We start from the raw sequence: 14,031 nt of genomic DNA on the forward strand, positions 1-14,031 counted from the left end.
ATTGCTGAGGCTATTTGGATCTTTCTTGGTTTCAAATAAATTTTTGGAATATTTGTCCATCTATGAAATATACCGTAGGTATTTTAATGGAATTGCATTGAAGCTATAGATTACTTTGGGTAGTGTGGAGATTTTAATTATGTTAATTCTTCCAATCCATTAATACAGTATATGCTTCCACTTATTTCTATCTTCCTCAATTTCGTTCTTCAAAGTCCTATAATTTTTCGGAGTACAAGTTTTTAACCTCCTTGGTTAAATTTATTCTTAGGTACCTTATTAATTTTGTTGCAATAGTAAATGGGATTGTTTGTTTAGTTTCTCTTTCTGATAGTTAATTATTGGTGTATAGAAATGCCACTGAATTTCTGAATGTTAATTCTGTATCCAGCTACTTTGCTGAATTTATTAGATCTAATAGCTTTTGGGTGGAGTCTTTGGGGTTTTCTATGTATAATATCATGTCATCTGTGAATAAAGGCATTTTATGCCCTCCTTTCCAATTTGTATGCCTTTTATTTCTTCTTCTTGTCTGATTGCTGTGGCTAGTACTTCCAGTATTATGTTGAATAAAAGTAGTGAAAGCAGCATCGCCGTCTTATTTCTGATCTTAAGGGTAATGCTTTTAATTTCTGCCCATTGATTGTGATGTTTGCTGTAGGGTTTTCACATATGGCCTTTATTATGTTGAGGTATGTTCCCTCTATTCCCACTTTGCTGAGAGATTTTATCATAAACTAGTGGCCTGGTGCATGGATTCCTGCACATTGAAAGGAAATTAATTAGAATAAATATTTTAATATTGCTATTCACCCTTTCTCTATAATAGAAGTGTCAGAGATGAAAGAAAATTAGTAAAATGTATATGAAAATAATATGTATCAGCCAGGTGGTAGATTAAGCTTCTTATTTAATAGAACTATGACCATGTTATCAGGAAATAGTATCTGTGCCCTGGGCATTAGGGCCTTCAGATCCACCAAGGTCGATTTAAAGACAAAATTATAGAGACAAAGTTGTAGAGACAAAAATTCTTCAAGTGAGTTCTTAGGAATAATAGAAGAGCCACTCCTATATCCGCCTCTTGGCTCCTAGGCCCATATACAGGGATATTCCCACTGAATTATGGATCCCAATTTCATTATGCCATCTCCGTCATCATCTCCAACCAACCAGAGAATTTTTCAGGGATATCTGTGGCTCTTTACTCAATGCACTAATAAAAGTAAATTTGATGGCCACGCCTAGGGATGGTATGGATAGAGCATAACTAAACAGGATGCGCATAATACAGCAAGTCCAACATTCCCATCTTCCTGAATCTCAGATTCCTTCCTCTACAGTATGACAGGAAAGTTCTGGCATCTCAGCATATAAACTACCAGCTTCAAACAACCAATTTAGAAGGACTACCAGTTGCTCAAGTCAACAAATCAAATCCAAACCTCAGGTAAGTATTTGGCAAAATCCTGTAATTTTTTCAGTACATAAACTCTCTTCTTCAAGAATAGGTCTTGTCCTTCTCCATCAGGGCTATGCTGAAATCTAACTCTTATTAAAAGTTCTCAACCTTGTTCATATTTGTCCAAATGCCCCCATTTCATGCAGCAGGGTCCAGTTCTCCACCAGTGCTCTGACCTTGGCATAACAGATCCAGATCACATTTAATTGACATTGCAACTCTGTAGCCTTTACCATTAGGCTCTGGGCTTGATTCTCAGCCACATCTGCCTTGTAGCTATAAGAGATAATAGGTTTCTTCCAAGCTGTCAAAGAAGCTTTCAGGTTTTCTACTCATGCCTGAAGTTTGAAATTCAAGGCTCTCTTGTCTTTTTTCCTATGTATTCTCAAAGAAGCAGTCAGAGCAAATGACACCACAGTTTTTAGTAATCATCACTATCAAAGCAGTTAAGTGCTAGAGGTTGGTCTTCCAATGCTACGCTTCCCATCAGCATTCCATCACATGCCACTATTGATAATTATGTGAGTAATTGTAATGCCACTCCGTGCTACGAAATAACACTGTTCCACTTTCCCGGACAAATAGTTTATAAAGGTAATCATCAGATATGTGAGTAATGCCATACCAGAAGCAAGAATTTCTTTCCTGAGGTTACTTTCAATTCCTCTAGCAATCAGGGTTCTGGCAATAAAAGGGTAGCACAGAAAGAGAAGCCAATAAAAGGACTATTTATAAAATGAGGACAGGGTTAAAGGAACCAACAAGGATAGTGAAGAACCCTGAAACTAGCAACAGTGGGGAGCTATTATTCTTAGCTTACAGGATCAAGGGAAAAAAGAGCTTATTAGAATCCTGCAAGAGCTGTATACTATAGGATAGGGCTACAGCCAGGCATTGTGGGCTCTTCTGCATTAGTTGCTCAAAATACTAGTCTAAATGAGGTGTAAGCCAACTTTAGGCACCCCTTCTGAACATTATACTCATGTTTTGAGAAAATTGTTAAGGAACAACATAAGGTTATTTGTAATATGTATCTTTTCTTAGTTACTGAATTTGCAGACAGGACCAATTTGTGAGTTGAATACAGGAGCCCTGTTACCAATTCTCACATAAACCATAAAACTACCATGTCAGGATCAGGGAAATAGTAACAGCCTTTTAACATATCAGATGAGCAAGTCAAGCTGGATAAAATGGGTTGCGCACTGCCTTCCTCAACTCTTTTTTTCAAAAATATTTTTGATTCTAGAGAGGAAGAGGAAGAGAGAGAAAGAAACATAAATCAGCTGCCCTCCGTACATGCCCTGACCTGGGACCAAACTGGCAACCTTTTGGTGCACATGATAATGCTCAACCAACTGAGCCATTCTGGTCAGGCTCAACTCTTGTGTTTAAAACTTCCATCCTAATGACTTGTTACTGATTCTGAATGAGATACATGTTCTACCGCTATCCAGTAGAAAATAGAATTTTCCTATATGTACTTTGAGAACATGGTTTTTACCTCATAGAAAACTGGACATAATTAGTAAGATAAATAATAGGGCTCTTTAAAAAATTTATTGACTTTAGAGAAAGGGAGAGAGGGAGAGAGAGAGAAAAAAAGAAACATCAATCTGTTGTTCCATTTATTTATGCATTCACTGGTTAATTCTTGCATGTGCCCTGCCTGGGATTAAGCCCACAAGCTTGATGTATCAGGATGACGCTCTAACCGATTGAGATATCCTGTTGGGGCCAAGAAAACATAGGTTAAGATTTGAAAGTCCAAATCATAGTTATGGCAGATGTCTTCCAACATTTAATTAATTTATATTTAACAAACCTATAGAACAACCAATTCAATCACGTAGAGTTATACTTTGCAACTAGTTTAGGTTGCAAGATTCATCAGGAGATTACATTGCTTAAACCTATATGTTCTATAGACTAAAATACTGTCCTTACGTTTTATGTTAGTCATTCTGTCTTGCATAGAAAATTGTGAACCTTACCTATATAGAAGTTAAAAATTTTTATGTCTCCAATTTTTAAAAATTCAGCCTTGGCTAAAGTTGAAACCCGAGGCCACAGTTTACAATTAGCCTTTTATTAAAAAAAATTTTGAAAGAAGGGAAAAACACTGCAAAGCACAGAACAAACCATTATGGGTTATTTATAGAGTAAAAGCAGGAATATACCATATGTTTCCATGTATAAGATGCCCCCATGTATAAGATGCCTCCCACTTTTCCAACACAAAATTAAGAAATCAATATTTTAAACATAAAACAGAACACATTTTTATTTAGTAATTACTGCAGGTAATTTTTACATACAGTACTATGATATTAGGCAGCATATCATTTATTCAGCCTCTGTTGCATCGCTGCTCTCTTCTTTATCACTATTAGTTCCAGACATATCAATTTCTTCAACTTCTATTGTATCACTGCTATCTTCTGAGTCATTGTCTATATATGTGAGATCACCCTCAAAAACTGGTGGCATTTTCTGAGCTTTGTTCGTGTTCTCATGGCCAACCCTTCTCTCCTCATGAAATTGAAGCACCATTTTGCCTTTCCTGTAAAATCAACAATGTTCATTTTGCTTGCAAACATTCTTGCTTGACATTGAGTAAGCTTGGTTGACACACATAAGCCACTCTGGCAGTACTCCATAATCCAAGTCTTAAGCCTCTGCTCCAAGTTTGCCCATTTTGCTGGTTTTCCTCTTAAGGCCTTCTTTTTGGCATCTTGAGTTATTCTTCCTGTTTTCTCCACTGTCTGATCAGACACTCAGTGGGAGGAGGTCCAAATTGTCTCTCTGCAGCTCTATCTCCATGCTCTTTTGAATTTTGCAGAGTAAGACAATCACTTACCAGTTTTTATCTTTTTATTTTTTGACATCTTTATGGGCTCAGAACGCTCCAGTCCCTGTTGCATCTGTGCACTCTCCACCTCTACCTCCAATTACGACATCAGCTGACGTCACTAACAATAAGGCTCGTGATTGGAGGAAGCCTGTTTGACAAGGTATGGGCAGCTAGGCACCCGTGCAGCTCCCTCCTTGACAGACTTCCATGTATAAGATGCCCCTCGATTTTCAGTCTAATGATTTTAGGGAAAAAATAGCATCTTATACACAGAAAAATATCGTACTTACATAACAGATATTATGAAGACACTAAGAATATAAGATAATTAGGTTGGGATGAAGGGCTTACCAAGCCATATATATTCTTATTCTATACCATATCATCAAATTGGGTAGTTTGTAAAAAACTTACCTGTTAGCTACAATTTTTTTGTTACATAATTATTATGTAACAGTCAACCTTGAAACTATATGCTTAATTGCTTAGCATGTAAAATTAAATTTATGCACTGTATGTTTATTTTATGGAAATTGAACTTGAATTTCTTTACCAACCATGTAATATTTAACCACTAGCTATGACTTCACCAATCTAACTAAAATTAACTCAACCAGTACGAATTTTAAAATCCCGAAAATTCTTTGGAGTTAGTATAAAGCAAATGCTTTCCTCTTTGCATCAATTGTGGTACAAGTAAAATAATGATTATAGCAGACACACTTTTTAACCACCACGTAGAATCCCAACTTTTTCCATGCTAACCACCTCTGAGTTGATGGTCAAAGCATATGGACCTGCCATTACTGGCAACATAAAATATCTTCACTCCAGGGTCGTATTGAAACCTCTGACCTCAAATTTTCTATTGCTTAATTCATATCAAACACTGTTTCAAGAATAACATGCTTGGAGGATTATCAGAAGGAAATTATCCTTGTTTCAAACTGGGAATTCCAAGTTTCCACTTTATGAATGCTCATGAGGTAAATTTTTCTGAAGTCTTAGTATCAGGAAAAAATATGCCTCTCTCTTGACTGATCTCACAAAACACTATAAAACTCTACTTTGGCTAATTTGTTACATTGTTCCACTACCCTATTTTCCCTCTCTTTAACATCATACCTCTTGCCTCATTTATTTATTTTTGTCTTGTGTTATAGTATGCATTTTCTGTACGATGTCTTAAATTTTCTGTAGAATAATGCAGGTATAAATAAGTAAGAGTACATAATTTTCAGACTACAGAAAGGATCAATGCTTATAGGGTCAGAGGTGAAAAAAAGAAAAGAGAATCTATGACAGCAAACAAGTACAAGGACACCAACAGAACATTTGAAAAGATTTTGAGTCATTGAAGCCAAAAGTATGTGCCCACCAAAACAAGTGCCAAGAAGTTCTGAAAGGACGAACTGTTCTTCAACAATTTTTTCAATACAGCAAACACATAAGCTTTGTCCATAAAGCACTTAAGTCTGAGCTTGCTTATGTTCCCTAAATAAGTGCCCTTTGTGCATGGAGCACAAGAAAATACATATATTCCCTGTCCTGTTAAGGTGTGGACTTAGTTTCTACATTATACAACTGATGACAAGGATCAACAAGGAGCCTACTGCCCAAGAACGGAATTGAATTGGACGTTCAAAGCCACAAGCCAACGCCTGCAACTTGCTCTTTTACTTTTCAGCCCCTCAATGTGTTGACTGTGTGTCATCTGGCTTTCCTGTTCAGAACTTCTACTGGGCTCTAGGAATAATTTTGCCAGTATACATAAGTCCAGCAAAGTTATTTCTACCTCCATAACAAGACTGGAACTGAAACTGCAAAACAGCTTGTGAAATATCAAATTACTTCCCGGAACTCCTGTTTGATAGCCTGTACACTGTGAAGTTATTTTTGCTTTTTTTTTTTTGGTTTCTTAATCCTCACTTGAGGATATTTATTCCATTGCTTTTCAGAGTGAGTGGGAGGGGGGAGGGAGAGAGAGAGAGAAAGAGAGAGAGAGAGAGAGAGAAACATCAATGTGAGAGAGACACATGGATTCGTTGGCTCCCGTGGGCGCCTGGAGGGGGTGGGGTGGCAGGCCAACGCTCTAACCATTGAGCCACCGGCCAGGCCTTACACCTCTTCTATTTGACCAGCCTCTTCATAATCCTGCGAAATGCTTTACAAACACGTTCTGGGAGGTCAGATGCAAAACTGGATCCCTTTCAAGCTACAGATAAGGAGAGTGAGATATTGCCTAATACAATGGCCTGTCCCAGATGACATGCCGAGGAAGTGGTAGAACCAGAACCGGGCTGTGGTCCCTGCCACTGTGTCCCTGATTCTGCAGAACCCATGATCCCATCCAAGGGGCGATACCCGCGGTGAGACAGCGCGTGTGTCCAACAGGAACGGCAGTCATCGGCATTTCCGAGGAACTCGGGTTTTTAGAAACGTCTCGGGGAAAACTCCGCAGAAGACAGGTTGTGCAGGTGTGCGGTGCGGCCTCAAACTGGTCCCACCGGGAAGAGTTTGCAAAACAGGAAGGTGCAGCAGGGTGTGCCGCGACTCAGCTCACCTGGCACTCCCCCACCTCTCTCCCGGCGCCCCGGTGCCAGGTTCCTGCTGGCCCGGGGCCCGCAACAACGTCCTTTTTCCGTGACCGGCGAGGGTGCGTTCCCTTCGCCCTCGCGCGCCCCCTCTTCCCTCTACCCGTCGCTGCGTTTACCTGACACGTCTGGGGGCCGTGGAGCCGAGGCCGGCGGGCCCACGAATGAAAGCCCAGGGCGCCCCTACTCTCTGCCGCGGGTAACAGAGCCTGGGCCTCACACGGACGCGCCGGGCCAGGGGCGCGCCCGGGAGGCTGTCGTGCCCCGACCGGGCCTCAGGGCGGCGCTCTGGTCCCGCGGCCGGCGCGCTCGGGCGGGACAGCTGCTGGGCGCCGACACCCGCCGGCCGGGAACGTGTCTCCCGGTGACGCAGCCCCGAGTGGCGAACGTGGTGCGACTGCAGCGGCGGCCACCGTACGCGCCTCCGCCGCCCGCGAGGACGTGCGGTGCCACAGGGGCCGGTGGCGCTGGACGGGGAGCGGCGGGCGGGCGAGCGAGCGGGCGCCGCTGGGAAGCAGGACGCAGGCGCCGGACGTAGGACGCAGGCGCCGGCGAGGAAGTAGGTCCGGGCGCGGCGCTCCACGCAGCGGGGCCGCCCCCTCAGGTACCGAGCCGGCCCCGGGCCCAGCGGACGGGGGCAGCCGGGCCGGACAGTGCGCGGGCGGCCGCGGAGGGGAAGGGCTGCGGTCGGGACGGGGCTGCGGGGAGCCGGGGACTCTTCCTGGTCCGCTTCTTCGCGCCCTTCGGCGGCGGAAGGAAGGGGGCTGGGCCGCTCGGGGTCGTCGCCCGCGGCGCCGACCCTCCTTTGCTGGTCTGTCCCTCGTGCAGGCGGAGCTGCGGTCAGAGGCTCCATGTTGGGAAGCGGCGCCTCTCATCCTCGTTAGCGGGAGTCGGGCGCCGCGGGCAGAGCCGGCGGGGCAGGCGCGGAGCGAAGATGGAGGCCCCGCTGCGGCCTGCGGCGGACATCCTGAGGCGGAACCCGCAGCAGGACTACGAGCTGGTCCAGCGGGTCGGCAGCGGCACCTACGGGGACGTCTACAAGGTGAGGCCGGCCGGCCCGAGCCCGGCTCTCTCTCCCTGCGGGCGCGGGCCCCCCGGGAAGAGGGTTTTGGGGTGCAGAGGGAGGACCGGAGAGGATGCTTTTATTGTTGCGTCTTGGAGATGAAAGCGGCCGGGGTCCCGTTTCCTCGGCGCGGAGCACCCAGTGTGCACGGCTTGCTCAGATCGCTACCGAGAAGCAGAACTAACCGCACACCTTGGCAAACCGCCGCTGTGCTTTTTTGTGGTGTGAAGGCGTGCTGACGCTTGTTTGTGGTATTGAGGGGAGCTCAGATCTGCCCCGGAGTCGCACTTGAGGATGTTTGAGCTTCAGCCTGGAAAAACGCTTCATGGGCGACAGGAAAGAACATTGACATTCCGACATTTGCACTTAAAAAAAAAAACACCTTTTTAAAACGGATGGGCTTAATTTAAAAAGTCGTTTGAAAAGCCGTCTCTCGGTTATAACTGTACACAATCTAACACTGGGTCAGAATGACGTGAGCACAAACATCCTTTGTAGAAAGATGCATTTCCTGGCAGAAGTTTCACCCTTTGTATCTGGTTGATGATTGTTTGTGTTGTTTTTTTTTTCTTTCTACTTTCTGGGATTCATAACATCCCATGACCAAGAGTGGGTAAGAGCTGCTGTGTTGTTTTTAATTGTGCTCTTTTGCATCACTTGAGACCAGTGAGGGTGAGTTACTCTTCGTTTGGGGTTTAGGGAAACATCGAGAAGCAGCCCCAATTCCCTCCATCCGCCGAGTTCTTCAAGGATCAGGAGGAAGGAGATTGTTTTAGATTGCCTCATGCGTTGCGTTCTCTGTCCCAGAAAGGGAGCATTAATGCAACTCATATGGGTATAGGAAGGGAGATTTCCTTTGATTTTGCAACAGCTCTCTTCATGGGATTTAATCACGACATGTAATCTCATTGTTCCAAACAACACTCTTGCTGAAAGGGCCGTGTATGTCATATGGAAAGTAACCCGTAGGCTCCTCTGGGGTATGTGGTGGTTTTGCACAGGTGGCGATATGGAAGGAAAGCATTCTTTCTTCCTATTTTTTCTGCTTTTGTTTAATATGCTTCCTGTTAATACTAACAATTTAAGGTGGTGCTATGACAGCTCTAGTGCTGTTTTATTCTCCTGGGGTGGACTGTAAAGTGTAGGCTTTCTATTCCTTAAACAGGCACTTGAATTTTCTGTGCAAGGCACTGTTCTAGATATGTATGGGGTGTTGAATTGTGAGGTAGGTCCCAGCTCTTGCCTTGTATACCTTTGAATTCAAAGTGGGTAATTATAACAGGATCCTCTTTTGCTTTATGTAGAATTAATAGGTAATTAACTCAGCTGTTTACCCGTGGATTAGTCATTTTGTGGAATGCTCTTTAAAAAATTGAAATTCCTGTTTGCCTTCTCAGTCTTCCCTTTTAGTCATCTTTGTCTTATGATTCACTATGTATATAAGTGCTTTTCCCCGCAAAAATCCGAAGACCTCTACTTTTTTTCTTTATAACAACTAAAGCAGCTCTCTGGAGTAGGATTTTATTCTTGACAAGGAAAGCAAAGGGTTATATTAAAGGGGCAGTAAACACTTGCCTTTCCTCCTAGTACTCTGTGTCCCTCTTCCACAGTTTCTAAACTGAGGATCAGAGAATGAATATTTATCATATACCACCTTCACCACCACCCCTCCCCCATGACCCCCTTCCCTCACATTCATGCTCCCTCACCTTTACATGTATGCTCATACACTAGGCCAGCTTCTGACTCCTAAACATCTTCAACTCTGGTTCCTTGTCTTTTGTTTTTCCTTGTTCTCATTACCCGGCATCACCTACCACCCTCATTTCAACCTGTCGCTATCCTACCTGTCCATGAAAACCTTACTGAAATGCTCCTCCAGGAGCTTCACCACCCCCACCCCTTCTCTCCAACCACATCTACAGCTCGCCCCTTTCCTTCATTCTGTTCTAGCCACACTGGCCTGCTGGCTGTTCCTTAAACATACATAATAAGCATATTATGGGCCTTTGGGTCTTGGTTCTTTCAGAATGTCTTGCTCAGAATGTCTTTCCTCAGCCCACATGCCTTGCTTCCCCATTGCTTTTACACCCTCTCCATCTGTTTTTGCCTACTTTATTTTTTCATGTGCACTTATACCAATTTAGTTTTACTTTTTTTTTTCTTCTTTATTATCTATCTCAACCCACTACCCTGCTCCAGGAGGGCAAGAGTCTTATCTGTTTTGTTCACTGCTCTATGTCTAATAGCTCCTAGGATTACAACTAGGAACAGAGTAAGTGCTTTCTAAAAATCTGCTGAGTGAATGAATAAGTATCAATAATCCTATCACCTAGTTCTGTGGGCATGTGCTTTTGACATAAGAACACTAAGTTAGCATTTAGTGCTCTGTATTCCTGCAATGCCTATTGTAATGTCTTGCATATGTACTTTTATTACAAATTTCAATTACTTGAGTTCTCTAGGAAAAATATGTATTTCTGGAAAACTGTTTCATAGCCTATCTATTTTCAGCACTCTAAGTCCTACAGAATTTTGCCAGTTTATATTTAATCTTTAGTATGCCGAAAAATGTGTACCATTCTGCTGTAGTGCTGAAGTTTTTAAAGCTCAGAGCAGTTAGAGTAATTTTGCTATTCATCACTGTGTTTCTGATGAGCTGAAAACCATAGGAAGTTTTAGAAGTATTTCCAATCAGTGATATAAACTAGGAACATTATTACAGTGAAGAATAATGAAGGTAAATTAGTCACTGTTCTAATCAGGTATTATCTCTCTCTCTCTCTCTCTCTTTTTTTTTTTTTTACACCTGAGATACCTTATAAAGCAGCCCTAAAAGAACTACAACTTTCAGATTCTTGATGAATTATTTTTATGTTCTTCAAAACTGTAGATCCCCTCTGAAACACCTCTTTCCCGAAAATCTCCAAGATGGGAGATCTCAATCTTAAACTGGCTATTCCCTTGTTACAAAAAAGAGGAATATAAAGCTTCATTTAAAATGAAGCTTCAGTGGTTCTCAACCTTCCTAATGCCGCGACCCTTTAATACAGTTCCTCATGTTGTGGTGACCCCAACCATAAAATTATTTTCGTTGCTACTTCATAACTGTAATTTTGCTACTGTTATGAATCCTAATGTAAATATCTGATATGCAGGATGTATTTTCATTGTTACAAATTGAACATAATTAAAGCATAGTGATTAATCACAAAAACAATATGTAATTATATATGTGTTTTCCGATGGTCTTAGGTGACCTCTGTGAAAGGGTTGTTCGACCCCCAAAGGGGTCACGACCCACAGGTTGAGAACCGCTGATGTAGAGAATGGATTAGACAAAGTTGCTGGAAGTATAAGGACCAGTCACTGAGTAATCGAGATGAAAATTTATGCAAATATACATTTAGGCACTGGTATTAGAGACAAAAGGAAAGGATGGGTTTGAGTCATGTTTAGAAGATGATCAAAATTCCCTGGTAGTTGATAGTAGAAAAACAGGTCATTAAAGGCATTTAGAATTTCTGGCTTGGGTGAAATTAGTGCCATCAACAGAATTAGGAAATACCAGATTTGTGTGGTCTGCATCTTGTTTTTAGTTTTGGACATAGGGCATTGCATAGATGGATATGTCTAATAAATGGTAGGAAATGCAGCTCTGGCTTTCAGACATCTGGGCTGGGGATACAGGTTTGGAAGTTATCAGATGGGTTGTACCTGTGAAGTATAGGTGAGGTCACCCTGTAGAATTTGTAGGGAGTTGAGGAAAGGCTATAGTGTTAAAGTGGCAGAAGAAAATAATGTATATTGAAAGTATCTGAGAAGAAAGAAAGGTATAAGGAAATTATTTTCATAGATATCAAGAGTTTCAAGAGCCCATCTATATCATCTGCATCCATTTTTGTTGCCTTCCATTCTGATGGCAGTAGGAAAATATTGATTTCTCAGAAAATATAAATCTGAGGTTTTGTGTCATTCCCCTTTTCCATAGAATAAAGTCTTAGACTAATATGCCTTTAAGGCCCTGCCTATACCAAAAGCCTCGCCATTCTAGAATAAACTTCTTCAGCTTCTTATGTGCACTGTACTCTCTGTTCTTCCTTCTGGTTTTTGCAGGTACTATTTCCTTTTCCTTAGAACACTCTTCCTCTTCTTCTCGTTCATCTGTTTATCTTCTACTCTTTGGGTTTCCTTTTAAACATTGTACTTTTAGAAAGGCCTTTTCTGTCTCTTCCAGGTCATATCTATCTGTGTGATTTCTTGCCATAATACTCATCATTTGTCACTCATAAGTGTTGCCGACAGTCTTCCTGCTCTACTCAGAGTGCGTGAGAACAGGGACCTGTGTTTACCACTGAGTCAGGTAGCCTAGCATAGTGCGTATAACATAGTATGTGTTCAATAAATGTTTTGAAGGAGTGAGCACAAAGTGGTCATATAAGTAAGAAGTTTGAAAGGGTTAAGATCAAAAGAGTTGAGGTGTGAATGGTAAATAAGGAAGTAGAGGGAATGTAGATCACTCCTTGATGCAGTTTAGCTATGAAGAGAAAAAGAAATGAAACACACAAATGTTTTTTTTCCACAGTTTCTGTTTTTTCCACAGTTTCTGTTTTTTCCACAGTTCCTTTCATTGAAACTGATTACAGCTTTCAGTTATTATCCTTTAAATTTTGTTTTATCACCTAAGTGAACAGAAGTGTTGCTGAGTTTACAAAAGGAAATCAGACAATTTGGGAATTTAGAAAGGAGATTAAAGGCAAAAACTTAGGATGAGGTTGTTAGGAACTAATGTAGGGGGTAAATTTAAAGCTTTCTTTTTTCCCTCCCTCCCTCCCTCCCCCTTCCCTTCTCTTCCTCTCTGATGTAGAGACTCATTGATTTCCAGCCCCAGTTAGTCCCCTGTCAGTTTGATTAGGATGAGGCACATTGATAAATGGGGAGCTGAGATGCAACAGGGTGGGTGACAGGATGAAAAGGAGTATTTAACATTTAATCAATATTTATAGAGGGTCGCTTATGTGCTAGATGCTAGACACTGTTCTGGGTGGACAAAGTAGAGAAAGATTCTTGCCATCGAGAATCTGGGAGGAGAAATATAATAAGCAATAAACATAAGTTGTATGATATGTTAGCAGATGATTAAGACATGGAATGAAGAAAAAGTTGAACCGATATGTTACTTCGCACACACATGCGCCCCCTCCTTAGGTGCCTGTGCCTTCTTGCCCCCTTTTTACCCCTCTTCTTACCAACATCGGGACTGCCCATGGGAGCATGACTTAATGTATTTTAATAGACGTAACTTTTGATAAATTAGTAACAATTTTTGCATTTTAAGCTTTTTAGCTCCTGTCTTAATTGTAATAGACAGTGGAGATGCTTGGGTCCCTTACCATTCCCTCCCCCCCCCCCCCCCCGAAATAATTTCCTGTTCTTTCTGAAATAGCATTGATCCATGAGTAGGACTTGCCTTCCTATTTTGCCTCTCTTCCTTGCCTCAGCATAGGTAGCCTTCTACGTAATGTGTTCATTTTAGAAAAATTTGATATGTGAATAAATGAAAAATTACCTCTATCTCCTTTGCCACAATATAAGCATTGTATATATCTTTCTAGACTTTTAAAAACTCATATTAAGGATATAAACAGCCCAGCAGGGTGTGGCTCAGTGGTTGAGCATCAACCTATGAACCAGGAGGTCACGGTTCAAAACCCAATGTCTGGGTTTCTGGCTCCATCCCCAGTAGGGGGCGTGCACAATGCAGCCAATCAATGATTCTCTCTCATCGTTGATGTTTCTATCTCTCCCTTTCCTTTCCTCTCTGAAATCAATAAAAATTTATTTAAAAGATATATACATATATCAGACATTATATATAAGCATATACATAATTATATTCAATTTTTATTCTGTAGTATTTATTATGTATTTGATAATGTACTTTTGTTTAACAGTACATTGTTAATTCCATACTGGTATTGGATAGCTAAATGGCCCAGCCTGCGTGGCTCAGTGGTTGAGCATCAACCTATGAACCAGCAGGTCACAGTTCAATTTC

General features: G+C 41.8%; 2 protein-coding genes across 3 annotated transcripts in view; one reads left to right on the forward strand and one right to left on the reverse strand.

The window, feature by feature from the left end:
- Nucleotides 1-7,269, reverse strand: part of ATL1 (atlastin GTPase 1) — a 53,680-nt gene extending 46,411 nt beyond the window's left edge. Inside the window, exon 1 of one of the 2 annotated variants that reach the window (XM_070419979.1) lies at nucleotides 7,030-7,269. The gene's annotated coding sequence lies outside the window, so the exon portion shown is untranslated. The remainder of the gene's footprint in view (nucleotides 1-7,029) is intronic. The other variant, XM_070419970.1, reaches the window with a different exon arrangement.
- Nucleotides 7,251-14,031, forward strand: part of MAP4K5 (mitogen-activated protein kinase kinase kinase kinase 5) — a 106,704-nt gene continuing 99,923 nt past the window's right edge. Inside the window, exons 1-2 of the mRNA XM_070419958.1 lie at nucleotides 7,251-7,514; nucleotides 7,739-7,952. Coding sequence (XP_070276059.1) covers nucleotides 7,845-7,952 — 108 coding nt within the window. The 5' untranslated portion in view covers nucleotides 7,251-7,514; nucleotides 7,739-7,844. The remainder of the gene's footprint in view (nucleotides 7,515-7,738; nucleotides 7,953-14,031) is intronic.

This window comes from Myotis yumanensis, unplaced genomic scaffold, assembly GCF_028538775.1.
Source record: "Myotis yumanensis isolate MYYU_CA2020_CCGP unplaced genomic scaffold, mMyoYum1.0.hap1 SCAF_1, whole genome shotgun sequence".
In the NCBI taxonomy this organism is placed as follows: Eukaryota; Metazoa; Chordata; class Mammalia; order Chiroptera; family Vespertilionidae; genus Myotis; species Myotis yumanensis.